The sequence below is a fragment of the Morone saxatilis genome, unplaced genomic scaffold (assembly GCF_004916995.1).
Source record: "Morone saxatilis isolate NCDOM2014 unplaced genomic scaffold, NCSU_SB_2.0 Contig21, whole genome shotgun sequence".
In the NCBI taxonomy this organism is placed as follows: Eukaryota; Metazoa; Chordata; class Actinopteri; family Moronidae; genus Morone; species Morone saxatilis.
Window position 1 is genome coordinate 17,136,972 of NW_023339774.1, and position 26,251 is coordinate 17,163,222.

Here is a 26,251-nt window from a genome sequence, read left to right on the forward strand (position 1 = left end):
CTCCATATCTCTACTAGAGATCAAATACTCCACAGGAAACCTTTGAAGGACCAGTGTGTAGGATTTAGTGGCATCTAGAGGGGTAGTTGCAGATTGCAACTCACTCGCTTCACCCTCCCCTTCCAAGTGTTGAGGGAGAAACTTCTGCAGAAATCGCTAATGGCCTTTTCTACAGCCAGTGTTTGGTTTCTCCGTTGTGGGCTACTGTAGAAACATGACATGACATGGTGGACTACATAAAAGGTGACCCGCAGCATCTGTAGATAAATATGGCTCATTCTAAGGTAAGAAAAACACGATTCCTCAGATGATTATAAACTATTGAAAACATTCCTATGAATATTATATTCCATTTCTGACAATAGATCCTTCTAAACTGACCTTTAAGTATAATTCTGAATGTACAACTTGTACTTGTAATTGAGTATTTTTACATTGTTGTATTGCTACCTTTACTTAAGTAAAGTATTGGAGTACCTCTTCCAACACTGCTGTGAGGTTTGCAGACGATGAACTCACCGTCTTTCTCCAGAGGATGGCTCTGTACTGAGGAACCCGCTGGTTATTCTGGTCTGAGAGGACGACTGACAGGTAGAAGGGATTCTTCTCTGCATCTGTACCCACATAGTTCTGGTGGACTGAGAGAGACAAAGATAGTATACAGTTACTATTTTAAACATTGGATATTTAACGTGTTAAAGTGTGATTGGAGAACTGACTTGAATGTTTTTTTCTCTTAATGACGGATTATATAATTGCCCCCAAAATTGTTGTTATACAGCTCTCCATTTTATCCCCTCGGTGTCTTGGCCTGTCTTTTTCTGCCTTTTTGTCCTCCTTCCTTTCCTTTCTTTCCTTACTTTCTGACTCCCTTTCATTCAACCCCCTCCATCTCCAGTTTTCTCTGTGTGTGACATGGACACAGACAAAGATCTCCTGGCAACACCACGACAGAGTCACACATTTGTGCCTCTGCCTCTTTGGTTGACAGGGTAACATCTTCAGAAACAATGCTGAACACACATCCAAACCCAATTAGACGCAGGATCTCTGGCTCCATTGCAGTCCCTTTCTCTGTCCTCCTCTGATGCTTTCTTTTCCTTGAATGTTTTCTTCCACAATTTCACTTTCTTTCTAAATTTGGTTTTTAGCTCAGTTATGTTTTATGCTTCAGGTAAGCAATGACTTTGCAAGGCCGGGTTGCAATTGTATACTTATTAGTTTAGACAGGTTTTCTCTGTATGAGAAGAATCACATTGCAATCAATCAGGAATTACCTTCATACCTGATGCAAGGCAACAGGGAAACAAATGAGGACAAGCTGTTTCACTATTCTTCGCCTACCTAATCATGAAGAAATTGAGAATTCAAGTCATTGTATTGGACTTTCCATCAGACAGGAAGTGCTTATGTTAGAATAATTGGCCTGGAGTTCATAATGTGTTGTGTTGTACTATGCAGTCAGCTCTGTTCAGGCTGTGAGACACAGATGGCTCAGCTGCAGTCCAAACAGGTTGAGCCAACTTTCTGGAGACATGGCTCTTTTTAAACTGCCCATGCCATAGCATGATTAGACCCCGGCTTAGAGGAAAAAATGTATTTATTTTCTTCAACTCGCTGACTTTTTGCTGCCTAACTTTCCTTCACAATTATCTCCATCCATCTCGGGCTCTGTCCTTTAACTCAACCTTTCAGCTGAGGGCATTCTTCCTGATTCGAGTCACGGTAAAGAAACCCGCACAATGATCTTTTGTTGCACAACTTGCTGTGCCCGCCTACACTGTGAGTTTGAGAACAAGCAGGGTGTTAATGAGGATGGCGAGATGATGAGGGTCAGAAAGGTTAAGGAACAGGTGACCAATTCTAATGTATTTCTTTTAACTATCTCCAAGGCTGCTCCTATTAATGGCTCTTGCTACCGTGCTGCACAGCGCTAGGCTCATTTCAGAAGCCAACAGTCCAATCTTAATTGCGTTATCTGTTGGAGGCAAGCCTTTGCTCTGTCTGGTGGTGGTGAGGCTGTATGTCCTCCATGGGCATCCTCCCTGGGTGGTGTATAGGATTAGAGTGTAGTTGAGACTCTCAGTGGGGATATGGCTGGATGCTAACAAGTTTTGGCCTTGAATGAAGAGTGGTGCAGCATGAGGAAAAGGCTGACTTCATAAGATAAGAAGCATCCTGTGGACCAAGGAAGAAATTCAGAGGATGTTTTATTTCTGCAGCATGCTGTGGAGCCAGCTTGTAGGCTCTCCCTCAGCCTCACCCCCTGTATTTATTCCTTTATCTCACACTTACTCCATGTATGTTTTTTTTTAAACAGAGCACAACAGAGCAGCACTGACCTTTTCCCAGGAAGTATTTAAAGAACCATCTGGTGTGGTACTCTGGATTCTCCAGATGGACATCGGTTCTCCTCCAGGTTCCCGGAGTGTAGTCCAAAGTCTGTTTGTTGCACACACACATATACACAAATGCACACACGCCACATTGTCATCATGATGGTCACAGCTTGAGTCACAGCAGTCTTCTCTGTGGAAAACGGTTACACTATGAAGCAGTATGGAGCCCTGCAATAAAGGGCAGGACATCTGAGCTACAGTCAGTCTTTATGCTGGTATTATTATACCATGATGTAAAGCATCGTGGAGGATGTACAGTAAATATTCTCAATTCAAAACGGGAGGGTTTTTAAAGAGGCCCCTTTGTCTTAAATAACATGACATCCTAAATCATGCCAACATGTGAGACAAAAGCAAAGGAGTACATTAGGGTAATGGAGATATAGGCTATACATATTTTTAAACTTTATACAGTATCAAAAATCTGATTTTTTAGACTTTACCCCTTTGCCAGTTTATATAATTTTTGCAACGGATACAATTAATTTAATAACCCCTAATCACAGGTGGCATATGTTTATGAGTTGTAAACACTAGAATGATTTTCCCCTCCAAGTGGCTTAGATTGCCTAATTTGAATAATTTTGAGCAACCCGAAAAAGTAAACAATTCTGTGTTTAACAAGTAAAAAGCAAAGATGGGGGGAAAAGTCAAGTAAGATGACTCATGACTCCCAGGTTGGGCTGTAAATCACAATGGCAGCTGCACAAGTCAGTCAAGGAATAATTAAAAAATGTTTTGGGAAATAACTTTGGGAAAAATCTAATTTGCACACCTTTAACACATTTGCTTTCTTGCTGGGAGTTACATGAGAAAATCAATTCCACTTTCATATTATGTATTCTAAATACAAAAAAGCTATGTCCTCAAAAATAACCATAATTTCTGATATTTTGTCCATTCATCGAGGTTAGTGGGAGCAACATAGGGGTCAGTGGATAAATTGGATGCATGTGTGCACAAAAGTGTATTACTGTATACTGTACCTCATCTGACGAGCCATTCTCCACCCTGAAGCGTCCTGCCCTCTGAATGGCCCCATCTGCGTCACTGGAAATTAGCTGAGAGGGAGACAGAGAGACAGAGAGAGGGAGACATATTTAAAATTAGACATCTGACAAACCATGACTTGTGGCAGACAGTAATAAGCAGGTCATAAATACATTAGAGTTGGCTATCATCACGGACAAAGGAGGAACCATTGCAGACAGATCACCTCCATGTGACAACAGCAGCGTCCTACTACACTACAAACATATCTGTCTTCAGCAGTCTTCCCTTGTGTAGATTACCAACTTCTCGTCACTTCACATCAATAATTACTCGAGTCTTTGCAATGATTCCTCCAACTCCCCTTGCTGTAAAAACCTGTTTTTATAATCTCTCTTTTTTTTTTTTTTCAATTCTCACATCTGCCACCCTCTACTTATCGGCCCAATTATCTGTCTCTTGCTGACTCACCTCTCTCTACTATAGCATTGGAGAGGAGACATTATGAGAGCGAAATGGGACAGTTAATGATAGTGGAAGAGTGAGAGAAACAAGAGAGGGCAGGGGAGGAGAACAGAATGTATCCTGTATAACTACATACAACTTAAAGGACCAGTGTGTAGGATTAAGTGGAATCTAGCGCTGTATCTGCAGATTGCAACTTCCTCGCTTTACCCTTTCTAAACTATGGTGGCTACAAAAAGAGTGAAAATCTCAAACAGCCCTATTGAGAGCCAGTTTTGGTTTGTCCATTCTGGGCTACTGAAGGAGAAACAATAAACATAGAAACATGGTGGTACTACATGGCGGCCGTCAACTCAAAAACAATTCTTATTTCAGGTGATTATACACTAATGAAAATGTATTTATGCAAATATTTCTGCCAATAGATCTTCCTAAATGTTGCACTAGACTATTCAAGAAATGGTTCGACACTTTGTGAAATACTGGACGCTAACTGGCTTTCTTGCAGAGAGTTAAATAAGATTTAGGTAATGGCTGGTCCATTTGTAACCTCAGTACTTCATATTACTCTGTGATTTGATAATATATAAACCTCAAAGAGTCAAAACTTTCATTTCAGCCATGCTATTTGCAGCAGTCGGTCTATTGGATGGATAACCACCACCACCACTCCACCATACACTTATACCCTGGCTAGGCGGTTTAAGGTATGTGCTCATCAATCCCCAATATCTCTATGTAAACATATCTGCGATGAGTGATGAGGTTGGAGTTAGGAAGCCAAAATCTAACTATGTTATAGTGAAATAAACAATTCAAACATGAGTTATCTGACTGAAATGCGTGGATTTTTTCTGCTGAATTTTGCAAAGTGACAGAGTTTGCAAAGAGTGCTACTGAGATGTCCCTGTAATCCACATAAAACCAATTTTTTTTTACATTTTATAGATTAAACAAACAAGATATTGTGTTTTAATTGATTGGCTGGTTTAACAGACGAACAGATGAAAACACTGATACACTTTTAGGTCTAACTCTCTGCAAGAAAGGAATTACGTTTCCAGAAATGCTGAACTATTCCTGTAACTTTCTTTCACTCAAATATTGGGAAAGTGTTACAGTGCAAATTCAATTAAAACAGTTTGGAAATAATAGAAATTTGTTATATGTGACATGGATTTTTTTTGTTTGCCATTCCTTGGGCGTGTGTGTAGGCTGCAGTCCATTCTCAGGTCCACATTTACATGTTGTTAGAAACACAATACAGACGTTTGTTTTTTGATTTGACTGATGTATGACTCTTTGTTATAGAACATACATATTACACTTACACAAAGCAAGATATTATTTAATATGTATTTCACAGTTAATTAAGTTCTGACATTTCGACACAAGTAATGAGTCAAGTGTTTAGCCATTCTGTGCTGCTGCAATCAACTGAGTGAATTGCCACCTTCTTCTCACCCTTGTGAACATCTACAAACCCCCTCCAATCTATTCGTCTTCACGTCCCCTTTTCCTTTTTATCCCCCAAACACAATTCTGCTGAATGATGTTTTGTTGCCAGGCAACGGTCTGTAGAGTCTCTCATTCCTTGTTTCTCTTTCTCTTCCTGCCTCTCTGCGTCTTTGCCCTCTGCTCTTTGACTGTCTTGAATGTCATGGTCTACTTTGCTCTCCTTTCCGATAGAGGTCTCTGCTCTGCCGACATGTACATTTCAAAAAGAGTTCTGGCATGGTGTATCCCTGCACACACGGTGATATGTCCAGATGGCCTGAAATGGTCTGGAGGAACCAAACAAGAAGAGGATAAAAAGGACGTTCCTGGGAGATAAGAGGACTGAACATGAAAAGCTGCTAAATGTGCGTCTTAGTGTAACTGACCTCTGAAGATAGGGGTGCTACTAACGATTATTATGGAGTCATCAAGTTTTAATCAATCAACTCTTCAAAAACCCAAATATATTCAATTTAAAATAGTGTAAAACAGAAGCAGAGAGACTAAAAATAACAAATTTCTTTGAAAAATGACTTAAACGATTAGTCGCTTAACAAAATAGTTGTTCTGTCGATTGATCAATTGTTATTGTAAATGAAACAGGACAGAGACAGAACCAACCACTTTGAATTGTTTCTATCTCAGTGTCACAGTGTTTAGCCTTCACCAATGAGTCTGCTTATGAGCCCACGAGTATCCTATGATCAGGTTTTCAAAGTATCCCCGTTTTACCGGGATTTACTGGTTTTAAGAAACCTGGATAAGTTAGCTGGAGCATTCTGATAGAAACCATGAACCAGAAACCATGCAACACATGAAGTCACATGATACTTCACTGTACTAATGACCGTAAATAATGATAATGATCAAAAGGGGAAATTCTGACTTCAGTTATGCTGATCATATGGTAAATGTTATTGTCACTCTCATTTTCTGTTGCCGGCAATGAGATGGAGAAGCTAAATCCAGAACTGTGGTGAATACAGCTTCAGTTCAGTCAGCCAGAAACCAACCTATGTTCATTATCAACCATTGAGGTCACTCTTTCTTTTGGAAATGAGCGCCTGAGATCTTCAGGAATCAAAGGCACACCTGCAGGCAGGCGATCAGAAACCTGGATATTCCTATGATCATGTATACAGGAATATGAAATAACCATGTTTCTCATCTTCCATGTAAATGCCATATCCTGAATACGTTTAAAACCAGGGTGAGACTTAACACCAGGGCACTAATGTGCATCTAAATGTACCCAATGCCTCAGATAAAACTTCTGACATCAATGAAGTGAAGATTTCCTGCTCTGAGAGTAATCAGGACTATCTTGTGAATGGCTGACACAACCTGTACATAAGTAAGCAGTGTTTATCAGTTTGGAGAGTGGGTGGTGTGCCCTACACTTCAGTGGCTCATTAGATCATATCAGACAGTACAATGATGAGGGAAACTGCTGAGAGAGCACTTATCACAGACAGAGAGCGGATTAGAGTCCATTCAAGACGTTTCTGTGGGCAAGTGAGGATGAAAGGCGAAAGCTTTACATTCTGAATAAAATCATTAATAACTGTCACACTGACTTTATTGTTCATACTAAATGAAATCTAATATGCAGTACTGCAGCTGGGGGATTAGAATGCTCTTAAAGAGATTTTGCAACTTTGCCTTTTTTAGACCCTGCTCCAGAAAAGCTAGACATGTTATCAGCTACAGTATTTTGAGAATCAATTCATGATTCATGTCATTTTTTTTACACACAAAAAAAAATAAAATTCTCTAGTTCCAGCTTATCCACAGGGAGGATTTGGCTGCTTTTCTCTGTTTTATATTATTGTAAATATTTTTCCGTTTTTGGACTGCTGCTCCAACTACTTGACATTTTTAAACTTTACAGTTAATTAGTATACAGAGCATAATGAATGGCAGATGAATTGAGAATGAAAATAATTGTAAGATGCAGCTGTTTTACAAGCTAACAAAACAAATCAAACTCAAATATATTCAGTTTTCTAATATCAAAAAGTCATTCTTATCTTCAATTTGGATACACATTTCAAACCAACCCTGCATGTAGTAACTTGTCAGCTCTGCTAATGATTAAGTTGTCCAAATTAATGATTCCAAGCAAGAGGTCTGATGTAAAGCATATTACTTAAACACATCAAACATCACAGCTCCACTGAAATCATAAACATATTCCTATAAATATGACATTGATTTCACCCACTGCATTTTCTTCCTATGGTATACTGTATATAATGAGATAACACAATCATGTGGTTGAGAGCCAAACATGTTTACTACAGGTGTGGAGCTCTGATAAACGACAGAGAGATTGCTGTACAATAATTGGCTGTGTCTTAGGAGAGGCTGCAGGAAATCTGCATATTTTCTGGTGTGGTGGTATGTGCCTGTATTTGAATCTGTTTATGTGTGAGTGAACAAGCTCTGTTACTCTGTGCGTGTGCGTGGAAAATGGAAAGTAAATGTTGAAGCTATAGGCCTCTATCTCCCTCCATTTCTCTCGCCTCCTGCAACATTAACTGTCCAATCGCAGGATAATGGAGGGGAAACCAATGCAGTGTTCAGACAGAGCAATGCACCGCCTCCCTAGTGTAAGTGTGTGTGTGTGTGTGTGTGTGTGTGTGTCTGCATGTGAGAAAAAAATGTGTGACATTCTGTATTAAATGTGCATTTAGGTAAGTGTTTGTGCTGCTGTATGTGAATATGCTCTCTGCTGTTTTTGGGTGAAAGAATGAGAAATAGCAGGAGAAAAGTGATTAAGTGCTCTGGGGAGTCTGTGTATGTGTGTGTGTGTCACACTGCGCACACACACACATGCATGCATCACGCTGCCACTGCTTCTAAATCATGCAACAGAAGAGTGGCAAAGAAGGAAAAAGCTGCACTCCAACGATTCCCCATGGGCCAGGGGAGGCAGCGAAGAGGAAACAGGGGAGAAAGGGGGAGCCCGTTATGCTTCTACGCTTTAACAAACAACCCATAAAACACCTCACCATGCCGGGGAGCAATAGTGTAGGGATAGGGCAGAGGAAAAGAGGAGAGGGGGCATCAAACGTATAGAGAGGAAGAAGGACAGAATGAAGGATGAGGCCACTGGGGAAGAGAGGCAAAGAGCGATGTGTAATGACAACAAAAAGCCGAATGATAAAAGAATAATAGCCGTCTCCACGATGCGTAACCCCACGGGAAAGGGCCGAGGCTTTCGAGCTTTATAGACGGAGCAGGGAGGCACACACACTCTCTCTCTCGTACACACACACTTAAACAGCTCCCATTTTAGGGCATGACTTGAACATTTCACAAACACAATTGGGCTCACGGCGTACTCAGAAAGCCTCTGATTTCCCCAAGGCCCACGGGACAAAGGAGCGCTGCATTGCAGAGTGAGACGTATGTGTGTGTGTGTGTGTGTGTGTGTGTGTATGCATGTGTGTTAGGGTATTAAATCAATACTTTTGTGACTGCTGATAGATAATTGATCTCATCAGTGGGCCTGTTCATGCACACTCACAATCCTCCAGGAAGGCAGAGAACACGCAGGGCGTAGGCGGCAGAGCAGGAGAGGAAGTGGCAGTGGGTGAGGAGGGAAGTAGTAAGTAGCATGGGGGGTTGGGGATGAAGAGAGGCAGGTGCACAGTCAGAGAGAAGATATGAGCGACTAATGAGGAAAAAAGACAGATGGAAAAAATTAGGGAGAAGATAAATAGAGGCAGAAAATGAGAAGGATAAAGAAAATGAATAAAGAAAGAAAGGGCCAGATTAAACAGAGAAGGATAAAAAAACATTTAAAAGAAGGAAGTATCTGGTATTGTCAATGATCTGGTCTTTATTCTTTACACAATTAAATGCAACACAATTGATCGTTAACAGTTAAGCGACTGGCCTATCAAGCTCTGGATTCCTCCACATATAAAACAATGTATTAGTCTATACAAATGCAAAAAACAAAGAAAAAGAACCACTGATGGAGTTTTCAACCAAATCATAAGTTTCCGCTAGCAACAGTTGATGAAATCTGCTAGCAACAGTTGTCATTTCAGCTGACAAAAGTCTGAGTCGTCACGTGGAGCCTTGCTTTTGTATAAGGTTATACGGTGAAAGGGTGGAACATGAGTTCAACAGAATTATCATTAAAGGTTACACTGATAGAAAAGAAAATCTGAGAGTTGTATGGACATAAATGTCTCTCTGTCAAAAAAGGTCAGCCAATGACTCAGACAGTCCAGAATAAAAATACTACAGCTGATGCATTTAGAGAAATGAATTGTGGCGACTGAAATCACTGACCACGGGTAACAAACACAATGTTTTGACCGCAAATAAGTCCCTGATCATATTTTATTAATTACTATGACACAATACTCCCACCCAAACATATTTGGTGGTCAAGTGACTACACAGTTGTGAAGTTTTATGATTTTTCCTGGTGATCTTCTATTTTCTTTTACGCAAGAAATCCCATGAAAAGAGCAAATATTGACTGTGTAGTCAAAGCTTGATTCATCTGAGCCACAAACGTCCATTGTGTTTTTAATAGCTTTTCTTGACAACAATACAGCTCTTTGGCACAGAGGAGCAAGCTATATCAGGCTTTGGATATTCTTGTTAGGACTGGTTCATTGTTATTCATTGTTTATTTTTTTTGTGGAATTTGTTGACAATAAGGCAGGGGGTGAGGGGTCTCAAACTCAAATTGGCTTGGGGCCACTTTTGGTATTGTCATCTCATAGGAGGGCCACTTCAATGTTCAAGTACTACAAGAAAGGACAATACTCTGAATATATTTCCATTACAAACATCATACTTAACAAAAAGCAGTTAAACAACTAATGAACGCCTGAAACCTGCGCTCTTCTGCAATGCACGCATTTGCGGGACCTTTGTCATTTTGCACTTTATCATGTTGAGGGCCAGAAATGGTCTGCAGTTTAAGATCACTGCAATAAAGACAATATATAATATGACCAGACTTAAATGAGAATTATTTTAGTCTTCTAACATACAATATAACCATTTGGATCAATAAATATGATGAAATATGATGTCCTTCCGTGTAGTGGAAGACTCCTGCAATGCTAATAATGATGTATAATGCATGATGTTGCTGTACACATGAAAGAACAACCGACTACCTGTGAAGGGGAAAATTAGAGGTGAAAATGTAAATCAAAGACAAACAGCGTCTGTAACGTGGCTGTTTGCCATGTAGCCATTGACTGCACCTGATTAGCATTAACGCTGCCTGTGGCTAGGACAAATCCAGCGACGCCAACATCAGCCCCACATCAATATATGCCCATTTATGCTACAGCAACACTGCCGATGACTAATCTAATGACTAGGACTGAAGGCATTGAGCCACCCACCCACCCAGGAATCACGCTGGTAGGGTGCAGCAGCTTTAAGGGCCCTCAAGAGTGGGCAGATGCTGCAGTGGAGCCTGGGATAACAGAGCGCAGCAGCAGAGTGCCATGCATCACCTGCTTTAATAGACGATTAGTTATGTATCAGAGAAAATGGGAGGAGGGGGGACAGATGGAGAGACAAGAGGGAGAGAGTTTAATCTTTGGACGTTTGGATAAGCACCCACTACGACGTATTTTAAATGACTTTTAAAGTACTTTTAAACTGGCATTTTTGAGGTTCGATGTGATACTAGTTTTCATTCTTCTGTATATTATGATGGCATTTCCTTCTAGTTAGACCTTATGCTATGGCAGACACCCAGAGAGACAATGCATACTGATGAAATTGCATGCCTGTAAAAAATCAATTACTTTCTAGGAAATTCATTTTAAATGAATCATTGTATTTTTGCAACCTTGGATAAAGTTTTCAAGGGCACACGACAGCATGGCTAAACAAGATAGGAAGTGTCATAAAAATGAGAAATAGAAGAAAACAAATCAAGAAATCCACTGCCTAGAGGACAGCAACCTCTGGTCTCTACCGGGACAGATTTAAGTTGCCCCTGCAGCTTTGTTAAACTGTCAAACAGGCAATTGAGCTCCAAGAGCAAAACTTAACTGCCTCTAAGTATGGCTACCAATAACTGAGAGCGTTTCAGCATATAGAAAGCCTCTTAGAAAACAATGTGCTCATTAGTTTCACAGACAATAAACAGAGCAAGACATCTGCATGTCAAGCAGCCACTGTGAGCTAATTTCCTCTTCAGTTTCTGGGAGGGTTTGTCAGTTTGCATTTAAGTTTGTACGGGTGTGTTCGTGTGTGCATCTAGGTGACAAATACCACCCTCCGAGGTGAGTGTTGTGAGGCCCACCACAAGTCTTAATCACTGGAGATCACAGTTGCTGTTTTATATCAAAACACCATTTTAGCATGAATTCACACTGTGGTGCCGATACAATTTTTCTTGACAAAGATTTTAATGTGCCAGAATGTCTCTTTGTAGTTGTGAAACTAAATGATTTTTATGATCACATCACAGTTTCCCAAAGCTCAAGCTAATATACTCAAACAACATGTTTTGCATGACAAAAAGCCAAAAGCCAAAGATCTTCATCATAGAAGACAAAAAAACAGCAAATATTCAGATTTGAGAAGCCACAACCAGCGTATTTTTGGCATTTTAATAAAGCAAATTATTCGGATGAAATGATTAATGGACTAATAGTTTCAGGTCTATTTCCTCACCCTGAAAAAGTGTCAATTTCTAAATTGTCAACAACCTGAAAATTGACATCCACGAATTAGCCAATAACTAATTTCTGTCGAAAATATTCTACATGTACACCCTCTGATGACAAAACTTCTGTCACTCAGACCATAGCGGATCCTTGCTGACCCACAGACGTGTAAAGTATAATTCCTGCTTACAGCCTCACTTGGTCGGGTATGACCAGTAGCTTATGGTGGCTAATGTTAGCTTAGCTATCAAAATTTAATTACTGTGTGTAACTCAGTGTGTAATTGCCATTTTATATTCTGTAATTACCACTTGTGGCAACAATAGCCACTGTTCAGCAAAAGTTGCACAGTCTAGCTTTAATGTCATAAACACCCAAACAGACGCAGTCACACACAGTGGGATGCACACACGCTGAGAGTGAGAATAAATTCAATGTGACAGTGCAGTCAAAAGCCTCTGAGGCAGTGACAGTAACATTGGTAGGCAGGTGAGAGTGGAGCCGTCTGCTCACCCGTCACTGTGCAAGACTGACGGCTAACCGCTCAACACACACGCACACGTGCACACGCACTAATTCTGACAGTAGCCTTAGTCACACTCACTGATGTGAACTGCAGCACACCAAACAGCACCGAGCCCAGACAAATGCAAATGCCCACACACAAGATTGTGTGTGTCTGAAGGTTTTATCCTCAATACTTCCAACTATTTTTTTGTTGTTGTTGTTGTTTTCCTGTGTGGTATACCACACAGCTTCGGAGACAGCCAGCGCCCACCTCTCGTCTATCAGTCACCGCCTTCATCTCTGGGCCTCAAATAAAGACAATTCAATTCACTGGAAAAGCACAGCCATGCTCTCCACGTGGCTGTGTCAGGATAAAACAGGTTTAATTGTTGCTGTCTTCAGCTTTAGTGCACCACACACAATTAAGCTTTTGAAAGTGGACCGTGGAGTTGTCACTGAATGAAGTGACAAGATAGGGTGGGAGTTGCCTTTGTGTTCCTGTTGTTTGTCTCTATCTATGAGTGCAGACACCATCGTGGAGTATTTGTTTGCTCATTTGTGTGGATCAACATGTGTTCTGGCACAGAGGTTAACAGGAGTCCCACGTGTGTTGACTAGAGTGACTGGGGCTTGTAATATAGCCTGTGTGTGTGTGTGTCTGTGTGTGTATATATATATATCTTTATCGCTTGGTGTATTTAGTGACTTCCCACTTTGTTCTTTTACTTTTTTCCATACAAGAGGGCCCTTTACTTTATAAGGAAACCACATACGGACACACAAACACACACACATAGTCTATACACTCTTGCCTTTTTTTAACTTAGCCAACAAAATCCTATGATTCAATATGTTTCAGAGTAGTGAATCAGTGAGTACAGGAATATTCCACTACACCCTGACCTCCTGATGAGTTCAGAGTGAATGTTGATGAAGTTGTAGCTCTATGTCTCCATGGATTAGGATGTATTTTAGCCATGCTAACGGCATGGCTCTAGGGCTGGCGATGTCAGTCTTTCATTCATCCACCATTTACTAAAATATCACAACAATTATTTGATGGATTGGCATGAAACTGGTACGGACGTTCGTGGTCCCCAGTGGATGAATCATACTGACTCTGGTAATCCTCTGACATTTCCTCTAGCACCACCTTGAGGTTGACATTTGTGGAGTTTGTGGAGTGACTACTTTATGCATTGCCATGACATTTGCTACAGATTCCCCAGAGCATACATTGACTTGAACTTGAACTCAACTTGAATTGACTAAAGCTGTATTTCCACTTCACGGTACACCTCGACTCTGCTCTATTCGTTTTCGATACCTCTACTTCGTTTTCTACTGTAGATATTACTTTGGATAGTACCACCTCAACGTAGGCGGAGCTGATCGCCATAGCGACACAGTAGGGAAACAACCAGGAAACAACAGGGAGTTTTACTTCAGTCGAAGCTGCAGCCTTTATTCACTGACTAACTGTAACCTACACTGTGCATTTACAGCCAGACAACTTCACTGCTCTCTTCCTCTGCATGGCACGCATTCACCTCTCTCTCTCTTTCACTCATCCACACACTAACTATGCACATAAAAAGGAGTAGCTACTCTTATAACAGAGGATATGAAGGAATGGTGTTCTTGATACATCTGCACTTTGAGGTGTCCCCTGTTCCTCTGGTGCAGCGATAAAGTACTGAACTTGCGTTAATGAAAATAAATTTATTAAAATTTCTTTCTTTTTTTTTTTGGTTTATACCAGTTAAAACCACTATTGATTTTGTCTCTGGTAGGAGCAGTTCATGTTTATGGTTTATGTTTATTAATGAGTCCAACATTTGAGTGACTACATGATGGAACAGGTTGTATAAATTCTTTCAAATGCAACATTTACAACTAAAATACAGTTGCAGCTATTACATGCAGTAAAATATCTGATTTATTTCTCATGTAGATCAACCCTTGTACCAAGTTAATTCCGCTAATAAGTTAAAAATAAAGAATTTAAAGTTTATTATGTATATAATAACTGTCCCTGGCTTCCTGTCATTTTGTAAAAGTCGCCCCCAGGCAAAGCAAGTTGGGTATCCGCGCTGTAACGCCACTGTAAGGTTTGCATTTCTGGTTTTCATTAACTTTCCATGAGGTGCCATCATCAAGTTAAAATTTCTGTTTTTTCAATACTTTGATTTGTGACCAAATATGTGCAAAGCTAACGCCATTCCCATCAGCCTCAGCTGTACTTTGGGTTAAGTGCAAATTAGCAAATGTTGTATTATAATTCTGAAGATGTGATGCTCTGAAGGGTGCTCACATACATAAAGATAGATTTACTGAAATCAATCCTCATGTCTTAGTATAAGAATAGGAACTTCGTATTTCAAAAGTGTCACAGATTCCTACAACTTCCTTCCTTATCACAAAGCTTCTACTTCTACTGAGATGTTACCGGATCCTACAGTTCTATAATGTCAAAGATAGTTGCCGTATGTGTGTGTGTGCTTGTGTGTGTGTCGACCAGACTGAATCACATCTCTATGATGGTGTCTGTGGAGGTACCTGCTCTTATTGGCAAGTGCTACTGCCGCTTCAATGATGCCAAAAATAAAACAAACACAGAATGAGTCACGGCTCTGCTTTTCCTGCTCTGTCTTATTAGGGAGACCCTGCTTTGAATCTGTATCTTCCACTTGTGTTGAGACATTTGAAAACATGTTCTTTAAAGCACTGGAATACACTGGAGTCAAACTCATGTTGAGAAAGGATACAACACAAATGGAGAAGTGATTTGTAACCATAATAATAAGGTATACTGTGGTCACTGCTTTATAGATACCATACTGAATAGACTAAAATACTGCATGAATGTTTGATTTAAAATATATATCTTGTATTCTCTGTTTAGCATGTGGAGAAAAATAAAGTTGAATTTAATCTTTTTAAGACCTTTTTAAGACAAACATTTAAAGAAATTTATGAATTTTTGGACAAATCATACGGTCAACAGGTGGCACACATAGAGAAACTCCACGATATTTAACGTAACATATTATATGTAACATTGAACATATATTTAGTACAAATTTATTCTGGTACATTTAGCTGTCTAAATTACACATTTATATGAGTGTGGCATTAGCTAGTGACACTAGCTTGTTTTGGAAGAAAAGCCCTATTGTTATATAGCTAAAAGACACGTCCTCTGTTTTTTCTACACACAAATTACAAATGGTGTATTTTGAAAGCTGATTTTGTGTTTTTTTTTGTCAGTACTAAATATCTTTTGTCAAATTCAGGGCAAAGTTTATTACATTAAATTACATTATAATGAAAGTTACTCTTTCTCCACCAGAATTAGACCAACATTAGACCAATAAAATGTACAGAACATATAACTGAACAGTTAATGTATTCATAATTTAATTTAAATGTATTAAAAAATATCATAGCTAGTAAAACATTTATTTGGGGTGGGATGGATTAATAGCTATGGCACCGGTTCAAGGATTCATTTGGACAGATAAATGAAGTTGTTTTGGTCTAAAGTAAGCCTTTTCCCAATAGTTAGTAACACATTTCACTGTAAAGGAAGGTGTATTATTACTTCAATCAAAAATCTAGTTCTGAACTGATACTGATAAAAAGAAAATCCAATGAAAGATCACATAAATTCAAATTTAAGACCATAAAGGCTTTTAAGAGCTTTGATACATTTAATAAATTTTTATATTTATATTTTACATTTATAAAAAAATGTTTTGAGAGTGACACTGATATCCGCCATTTTTTAAAACATAAACACATAACATAAATAGATGTTTTTCACAAGAATACATTTATTTTTTTAAAGTGCCATTTTATATATCTACTGTATATACAGCAAAGTTTGACTTTGTGTTGACCCCTTCAATGGGAAACATAAAGTTATCCACTATCAGAATTGTGGTTATTCAACATAAAATGATCACATCTTCCTAATTTTATGACTTCTATGATTTTGGAGGAAATGTCAGGTGCTTATAATATCTTGCAGACTTTACACTGGTCAGACACACAGACCATGAGCACACAGATTCAGTAGTGTCAACACAAGAAGCTGTTTGTTGGCTAAAAGGCATCAGGATGTGAATTTCCACTGACTCTTTCCTGACTTTTGCACAAGCCTCCCCTTGGAGACACACAGCCTTAAACAGTGTGAGCGCCAGAGTCGACAAAAACACTTTCCCTTGTATGTTCACACAAGCAATTATATTTCTTTTCCAACAGAAAAACAAAAGACTTAATTTCACTCCAGAGTCAAGGACCAAAGATAATTGCGAAAAACGTAAGCTTGGCATCATGCGCTTATCCTCCCTGAGGTTATTTCTGAAGATCAACCTGGGTTTATCAAGCCCTGCCATTAATTTTCCATTATCCACTTACTCTTCTATCAAACACACAGCCTCTGATCCCTTCAGGAATTGTCATGTCTTAAAAACAGACTCGTACTGGAAAATATTATTCTTTAAGGTTTATGTGATTTCGGTTTTATCTAACTAAACAAAATGTGTTTAGCCTGAAAATTCTTGATCTTGTTAACAGTTGTTTCACAGCTGGGTTTCATTATTATTTTCTTGCCAAGAGACATATGATAAGATTAATATTACGTATTGAGTCTGGCAGCCGATTAGTTTAGCTTAGCATTAAGACTGGACAGCTAGCCTGGCTTTCTCCTTGTTGACACCGTGAGGTTGCCAGGCAACCGGTAGAGACTCCAGGAAGTCGTTGCACCTGGCAAAGAACTAGTTGCAGCATGCAAATGGCCAAGAAGTCACACTGCTTTTTTTATTTATTTATTTATTTTTTTACACAAACCAATCTGTTAATTAGTGAGTTGAGTTGGGTAGCTGTTTCCCCCTTTTCTCCATCTGTGTGCCAAGCTAAGCTAATTGTTTGCTTCATGTTTACCATAAAGACATAAAAGTGGTATCTAACTCTCGGCAAGAAAGTGAATACAAAGCTCCCAGAACGGTCGACAGTTTATTTAAATTTATGGTCCACTTAATAGCCACAAAAATACAGAATTTTTTAAAGGCCTCTTAATGCACAGGTGCTTTATGATCTGACAGTGTTGTTTGCCAGTGCTTTCCAAAACTGTTACAAAGAAACTGGCGTTACAAAACTAATTAATGGTTGTTTTCTGACCTGTCACTGCCTGGCTTAAGGTTGGGTTTAGCCTCAATATATATTGGTAAAGGAAAGGTGACTGTTATATTTTTGCTATAAGAAAAGATTGTGGTCATGTTGAAAAGAAAACATTGTTGGTTGGAAGCAGGTAATAAACAGAAGCAAGTCCAAGTCATATACTTTGCTGGCCCATCCATGAACCCCAACCTCATCCAAAGAGTTTGTTGTGCTAATATCACGCTACATCCACCTTTGTTCCTGATGGAACACAGTCGTAATTCATATGGCAGGTAGAGTCCTATTAATACATCAGTTATGAATGACAATAATTATCAGCTGCAGCCTACAGTGAGCATCTACAGAGGTCAAATCAACAGTGCATGTTATTAAACCTTTACATGTGTTTACAATCATTTCATCTATTATACTAATCTACCAATACATATTCTCTGAATGTCTAATCGATAATCCATCATGATGGATCACAGAAGACCCTTAGGCTTTGGATATTTTTGCTGTACAAACTATAGCAAATACATAGTTTGTACAGCAAAAATATCCAATTCAAATTGTAGCAGAGGTGATGAAAATGAGAGGACACCACTGGCCAGATCGTTGTCTTACTCTGCTGGGTGGCGGTCACGCTTTGAATATTTAGGCTATCAGTGACCTCATCCTGGCTCACCACAGTGTTTGGATATTCCACACACCCCCACACACAGCAGCATTATGCGTAGTGTCAGTCTGCTAGGGCTGATAGGCAGCATGTGGTTTCTCCTCAACGCTAATCAGTCATACACGTGGCAGGCAGCACTCCTAGACAAACCCACAATATGTCTCTGGTAGGAAGTACGATCGCAGTGCGAAACCCTAGGACTTCCTGTCCCTCTGGGCTATCGGGATGTACAGACACAGCTCACAGTGGAGGGACATACACTCGCACACACACATTCCCCCAAAGCAACAATGACTCAACAGCTTAGTAATCAACCACAAAGACACACACTGCGCTGCAGCTTTACACCAGCAGCGTCAAAACAAAACAAATGAACTTTGGAGGCTGAGCAGGCAGCAGAGTCCTGCATCACTGCGAGTGGAGCACCCATTGTGATCAACGCTGGCAAAGCACATTGCTGGACCACACCCAGTACGTCATGACTCATCAGTCCCCCTCTGTTGTACATGCATGCCAACAGAAAAGAGGCAGGAGGCAGTAACAGAGAGAGAGGCAGAAAGGGAGGGGAGATCATGAGGAGAAGAATCAACGAGGAGGATGAGGAGAAAGAGGATGAGGAGACAAAGAGAGCAACAAACACGTGAGTGCATTGTGAATGGGACTCACCAGCTCGACTGAACCATAGTGTTTCCTGCTGAAGTCTCCACGCCTGCAGCCCAAGTCCTCCGAGGCAGAGCTGCAACACAAATGCATGGTCAGACACATGGCTTGTCTGTCCTCCATCACACAACACATACGTACATAAACTGTGACATCACTCATACACAAGTGGCAGTTGCAGCATCTGCTTTTCTCCAGTCTTTTTTTTTTAAACGCAGTTATCTGACTTTGTCTTCTTCATGCCCAGTTTGTTCACCCTATGTTCTTTCTTTCTCTCTTGCCTTCCCTTTTTCTTTCTTTCCCTTTCTCCTGTCTGAAGTCTTTGTCGCTGTGGCGGGGCTGCCGGTGGCATGGTGACTGGCCGGGAGCGGCAGCCAACCCAGTTTAGATTGAGACACGGGTCCTGATTGAATTAAGCCAGAGTGATAGATGGAGACTGGCTGAGAGAGCTGACTGCTGGTCAAATAGTCAAATGCACAGAGTAGATACAATCGCTAATACATAGAAAGACACACACACACACACACACACACAAACACACACAGATACAAGTATGAATAAGTAATTGCTATCAGTTACAAACATCTTCAACTGTTCTGTCAAAATGAAGAATAGCTGGATTTTTGTATTTGATTATGCTGAAGTTCATGCGGCCCTAAAAGCCACTCTTAGTCATACAGTATCATATAAGGAACACAGATATTATAAGTTATTTGTCTTCATGTTTAGATAAAAATGACAATGATTTCCTCACTGGCCTGGCCAAGAGTAGTCCCACACAGTACAGAAAAAAACAAACATATAAAGTATTGTGGTACAGTGATCTTTAGATTAGATTAGGTTTTCTTACTTTTGGCCAGAACCAGTGTAGCCATTTCCCCGTTTTCAGTCTTATGCTAAACAAAGCTAACCAGCAACTGACTGCTTCATATTGAGTGGGCAGATTAGTATTGTTCCTCTTTTACCAAATGTTAGCATGCTAAAACACTAAAGTTTCCAATTTCTTCCGCAATTATTGTAATTAAGAACATGGCAAGGCACAGCCTACACTGAGAGACACACATTAAATAGGCTACTGGGGACACAAGGCTAATATTTTAACACCCTATGTCAGAACAAAGTTTGTCCTAAAAATATGCAAACATGAAATAATTTTGTATGTACCACTATACACAAAAATGTAAGGGTGTGAAAAGGGCCAGCCACTGGTGATGTACACAGAATTAATTTTGCTTTCTCCTTGAAATGCATTAACCCCTCCGAAAATCTGTTTTTTTCTATTAATTATACAACCAAAGCTCAACCCAGACTTCACCCCACTGCCTAAAACGTTATGGCTTCAGGCCAAAGACGGCAGCAAATGGTAAACCCCATGAGTGCGTGCATAGTGGGAGGTACTTGTACTGTGTACCTTGTTTGCATGTATCTGTATGATTGCCTGAGTGGTGATAAGACTTGCCAGCTTTTTGCTTCTTCTGTCTCTCTGGACCACATCCCCCACTCCTCTTATATCTCCCCCTAACTCTTCCCTCTCTGGTCAGGTTTCCCTCCCTCTCTCTCTCTGCAGAGGAGATGAAGGCAGAGTGGGGCTGTTAATACATAATGTACACTCAAGCTTAAAGGACGCATTTTAAAGTGTGTCTGTACTACAGGATGTATCCATCACTATTTCCTTACCCAACTCTCTCCCTGCATGCTCGCTTCCTTTACAAACTGGCGATTGGGGTGGGGTTTGCTGGAGCACCATTACAACATGTATTCCATCACAGTTTTTACCTTTATTGGATCCCACTTTTTCATCTTAGCGCCCAGATTTGCTATCTTTCCTACCCTTCACCTTTCCTCTGAGAGAGGGTCATGGAAAAGGTTGTACATTGGTGGGGGATGATTAATTGATACCACCCCACCCACCTCTCTAATGAAAATCCCTCCATCTCCTGATGCTCATCTGTAAAGGTTTGTTAGTCTGGGCATCTTGTTATGTATAAAAGGTACATATGAACATGTTAGGACTGAACAAAAAGACAATGATTGCAGATGAATAAGTAAAAAAAAAAAAGAGAGATGTACCATCAACAACTCTCTAGTGGTTGTGGTTCAAGAGAGTTTTTTTTTTTTTTCCTAACCTTGGTTAATTGGTTTTGCTTTTTGGCTTTAGTGAATACATGCATCAAAACAGTCTCTTTCTGCATTTCGTGCACACAAAGATATTTTTTTCAAAGAAGACTACTTCTACTTGGCTGTATAATGCCCTAAGGAAAAGCATTGTTGCCAGATTGAGAGTGCTTCCTTATGTACTTGGGAAAATGTTCATTGTCCAATTTTAGCTTTTTTCGCTTTTAAAATGAGAGATATTTTAACACATGTAGGAGGTGTAGCCTGTGGCGAACTAAGAGCCGTTTGTACACAAGGTGGTTTCTGTCAGACCAAAAAGCTGTGCTGACACCTATTAAGGAGGTGAAACAAGCCGGGAGAGTAAAGCGCTTGGAGTCTGATTAGGAACGTGTACCTGTCAACAGAGCCCTGGGTGACCAATGCAGTGGAGATGACGTCCTCAGATTTTAAGTGCAGTCAGTACGAGCAATCAAAGCAACAAAACGAGATTCTGTACAGTGTGAGCTTGTTCGCTCTGGTAGGAATTCTTGTTTTAGTCACTAAGGGTTGAAACTTGTCCCAATCATGTTTTGACTTCTTTAATTGAGTAAGCGCCTGAGATAGATCCAAGATTATAATTTCAATGAATATGAAATGGTTTATTTTAGAGCACTGATATCATAGGGTTTGATTAGATTTTTTTGAGCCATGTTAGCTGTGTGGCATCTATGGGATGCAGATGTCAGTCAGTTAGTCGGTCCACCACCTTAGTCCAGGCTACCCATAAGGGGGGGGAAAGGGGGGAAAGCTATCTGGGGCCCTGGTGCTACGAGGCCAGCTATAACCCTGTTACATACTGTAGGAGAGAAATGAGTTAAGCAGATTTGGGAAGGTCTCAGTCACTGGACCTTTTCAGCCCTGGTCTAGACTGAACTGTCTCAACAACTATTTGATAGGTTGCCAAGAAATGTTGTACAAAAATTCATGTTCCCTATTTGATAAATTGAACTTTGGTGATCCCTTAGCCATCTAGTTCCATCCCCAGGTCAAAATTTGAATGTGTATAACAATTAATATTTGAGCTAGTTTATAACTAAATACCTGCAAAACCAGTGACATTCCCATCAGCTTTGTTGTACTGTGTTTTGTGCTAAATGCTAAAAGGATAGGAAAATAGGATAGTGGACATGGTAAACCTTAAACCTGCTCAGCATGTTGTGAACATGTTAGCATCATGGCATTAGCATTTAGGTCAAAGCTGTTTGAAAATACAGCCTCATAAAGCTGGTAGCATGGCTGCAGACTCTTCTGTGATAATAAACCATACTCACAGGTTGCACAACATATTTGAGATATAACACAGGTGAAACAATTATCCTGCATCCAAAGCTTCCCATATGTTTGGACATCATAACTTGAACTCTGCACCACAAACGTCCACTTTCCAGCAGCATAGTGGCTGTTAGCCAAAGAAAAATGAATTTGAAAGCTTGGACCAAAGAGAAATAGCTCTGAAACCGAGAGAGGTAAAATGGATATTCATTACTCAACTGCTGCCCTCAGTAATGGAGTACGGGAAAGGTTACAAATTGTGGTTTCTGTCACAAGACAATGGACAGTGGCCACTGAAAGGCTCCATACACTACAATGAAATGCAAGGTATAAATCACACTGCTGCCCATCGCACTAAACCTCCTAGTGCTGCTCAAGAAAAAGCCAATCCTTTTATCGCTTCTGTTAAATACTGTATGACTCTTTAAACACTTAAATCAACTCAATAGTCACTTTTTTGAGATTGTGTTAGAAAGAAAAGCCAAATACACCAGAAGACCTTGATGTTAACAGGCATTGAAGCAAATCCAAACACAAGACTGTTGGGCCTGACAATGAAAAGCATAAAAAGGCCCATCAGCTAGTACAAAATTAAAAATGTATCAAACATGCATACAACCACATCTGGAAGATATGACTTAATAAAATGTCTGTTGACTGTTTTCTGCAGCAGTTCCTAGGAATCACTGCAGAGATGTGAGGTTAAAATGTTAAATGATTAGAACTGGTCTGTACTTTCCCCATACATGTGTAACAACAGGTTCAATTTGGGAAATCATTTGGAGGATTTAAAACATTTTTTATCCAATTTCCATCTAAAGCATGCACCAAGGCTTGATGTTAATCAATTTATCATAACAAATTTACACAGATGTTGCTTGGTGCTTCGAGCCTCTAGATTATTGCCAATAAAATAAGTAATTTTGCTACAGTGTTGTATAGAAAGTAGAAATAGAAAGCCAAAGAAAGCTGTGATCACCGTGAGAATGAGCTGGACGAAGATGCTGATGATTCTTACACAGACCAGGTAGGGAAAAAAAGGCCAGTTCACATCATAACAAGCCATCACAGCAATATGACAAGTCATTAGAGCATTTCATGACAATAAGAGCATTTAATGAAAATGCCATTTCATTTCGTCTTTAGCTCTTCTATCCTCCCTCTCTGCACAATTGGTGCAGCAGAGAAAGACGCCTCTCTGCTAATGGTAGCACTGTGCCATAAGAGCTGTATGGTCACTATATGATCTGTCTCTCCATCTCTCCCTGTATCTCTGCCTCTCTCTGTTCAAGTGTCACTGCAGCCCCAGTCTCTTGTTGCCACTGCAAGAGCTGCAGTGGTGGCACTTTCAGATCCATCTAAGCGGCTGGAAAACACCAACTACTGAGTAACCTTGGACTACATCCGAACTCAACTGCACACTTTAAGCCAGATGCCTGCCTTCAGTGTGGCCGCATACGTTATTCTGTTGCTGTCATACAGCCAAAGCTGCACGCACCTCCACTCTACCTTGAACTGAAAAGCATGCCATGAATAATTCATAATTTTCCATGTACATACTGAAATGTCTCATCTCCGGGAAAAAAAGGGGGGCAGCTTAATTAAGCAACACAATATTCAGTTTACAATTTCCAAAACTGGGGACAACATAAACTAACGCTGGCTGTGGTCTAATTAAAAGCTGTTGTGGCTTAAAGAGTCTGTTGAGGAGCGTCAATACTTCCCAGACCGGAGACTTGTGGATTCAGTGGCGCTCAGTTTGCCAGCCATCTCAGAGTAAACAGAAAAAAAGATCAATAAATCATGCACTTGATGCATAACTAGACAAGTATCAAAACTCGACCCAGATAGTCAATTACTGTAAACATTATTAGCCGATCCAAGAGCGTAACACGGCACTTTACGCACAGACAAATGGTGTGTACACCGGAGCAGGTGTCTCCAGCTTTGTCTAATTTTCTCGGGGCTGCATAAAAACATTGCCAGTGGTGCAGGAATATGACAGAACGACGACAGCATTCAACAGATGAGAGGTGGCATGCATAAACACAGCTAAGAGTAGGATTTAGTTTCTTTGTTAGTATTTTTTTTTTTTTTTTTTTACCGCTGATTGAAATTCAACAGTTTGTTGGACGCTGGATCCACACTGTTCATGTCCCCATGCGATGTCAGTCCAGCGGACAAGGCGACAACAGCAAACCGGCGTCTTTTTCTCCCTCTCTCTCTCTGTCTGTTTCTCCTGTCTTTAAGAGCGCAGGAACATCACTCCGGCGCAAACTCCGACAACAGCTGATCAAAACCCGGCTGGTGGTGACTCTTTTTCGGCTCTTCTCTCTTTGCGCGCAACTGGTCACAGCGTGATGATGAAGCGGAACGGCTCTGCCATAGGAGCTGTGTGTTTACTGTGTGATCTCTCTCTGCCCCCCTCCATCCCTCCCTCTCTCTCTCTCTCTCTCTTACTCACTCACTCACTCACATCAATGGTGCATTTCAATCCACCACAATCTTTAGCTGGAGGCTCTGCAGAGCAAAAGGCACCATTCAGAGCAGATTATTCTTATCGGTGTTTTTTCTCTCTCTCTCTCTCTCTTTGAGTTGCTGTTACATCACGGCCAATTACGCGAGGCTTCTTCCACAGTTACTGTACCATCCTAGAGGGCAAAGTGATGTCAGGATGCAGACCTGAGGCTGAGGTTTGAATCACATCATCCGGTGTGAACACATGGGGGAAAATGTGGAGGAAATATAAATATGCACACGTTTTTTTCTGCTCGCAAATGTGATTCCTGCTCAGTTTGGAGCAGAGAAAGGCAGAAAATGTCTGTGATCAGCTTTGCATCCTGTAGGCTAATATCTAACTATTTATAGTAACCCAGCTTTTTAGTTTTAAGTATTAATAGTTGTGTATGGTGGGTTGTCTCGAGTTTTTTCCACTGAAAACAACTAACTGCAATGCCCAAACACCATGCTATGATAACAACTGTAAAGTTGCAGCGAAACAGTTAAACAATGAGCTGAAACCTGGTATAAAGGTCAGTGAAGCTTCTGTGTGTTTCTGTGTTCAGACCTGGTTGATTTGGTGATGTCGGTGGCTACTGTGGTATGGTGTCGTTTAAAACAGCTATTATGGATATTTGTATGATTACTATTGACCCACTTATTAAAACTACGTAAGTTTGTTTGGTTGAACTGTAAAAACATACACAAGTTGCTCTTACATTGTATTTCTCACAAAGTAGCTGCTTGACGAGTGTTTGTTGTAGTATTATATATCTCTATGATTGATAACATAATGTAAAGTGTGTTTTGTTTAAGCTGTTTAAAAGGCCCCCGAGGCCTCCAGGACCCCAAACAGAAAATTAACCTTAAGGTCTTGAACACTCAAGGGGTAATGCTTCAGGCTCACTTGTCAGTATGTGGAATAAACGGATGGAGCACACAAGGACGAAAATACTGAACCTGTGAGTGGGAGGACACGGAGGAATGAGGCAGAAACACGTGAAAACAGACTTAATTTTTGATTATCAGACACACACAGAAGAGCAGCTGAAATGTGAGCTCAGGTTAAATCTGATACCTTCACAATAGCTCAGCCCCAGCCTGTGTCTCCAGATCAGTCTACACATACACACACAACATGAAAGAGTGCAGGAATGCACGGCTCAGGCTACACGGCACTCAGCTGCTCATCAATTTTTAATCAGTAGAAACCCCCCTCTGTGGCACACCACACCACAGGAAAACACCTAAAGCTACTAACACACATGGCATTTGCTCTCTTGCTTTCCCTCTCTCTC

General features: G+C 40.3%; 1 protein-coding gene across 1 annotated transcript in view; it reads right to left on the bottom strand.

Moving 5' to 3' along the window:
• garnl3 (GTPase activating Rap/RanGAP domain like 3) overlaps positions 1 to 26,251 on the bottom strand; it is a 65,160-nt gene that overhangs the window by 25,978 nt on the left and 12,931 nt on the right. Inside the window, exons 2-5 of the mRNA XM_035668334.1 lie at positions 19,035 to 19,104; positions 3,386 to 3,460; positions 2,343 to 2,442; positions 520 to 638 (exon numbers count right to left, since the gene is read on the bottom strand). Coding sequence (XP_035524227.1) covers positions 520 to 638; positions 2,343 to 2,442; positions 3,386 to 3,460; positions 19,035 to 19,104 — 364 coding nt within the window. The remainder of the gene's footprint in view (positions 1 to 519; positions 639 to 2,342; positions 2,443 to 3,385; positions 3,461 to 19,034; positions 19,105 to 26,251) is intronic.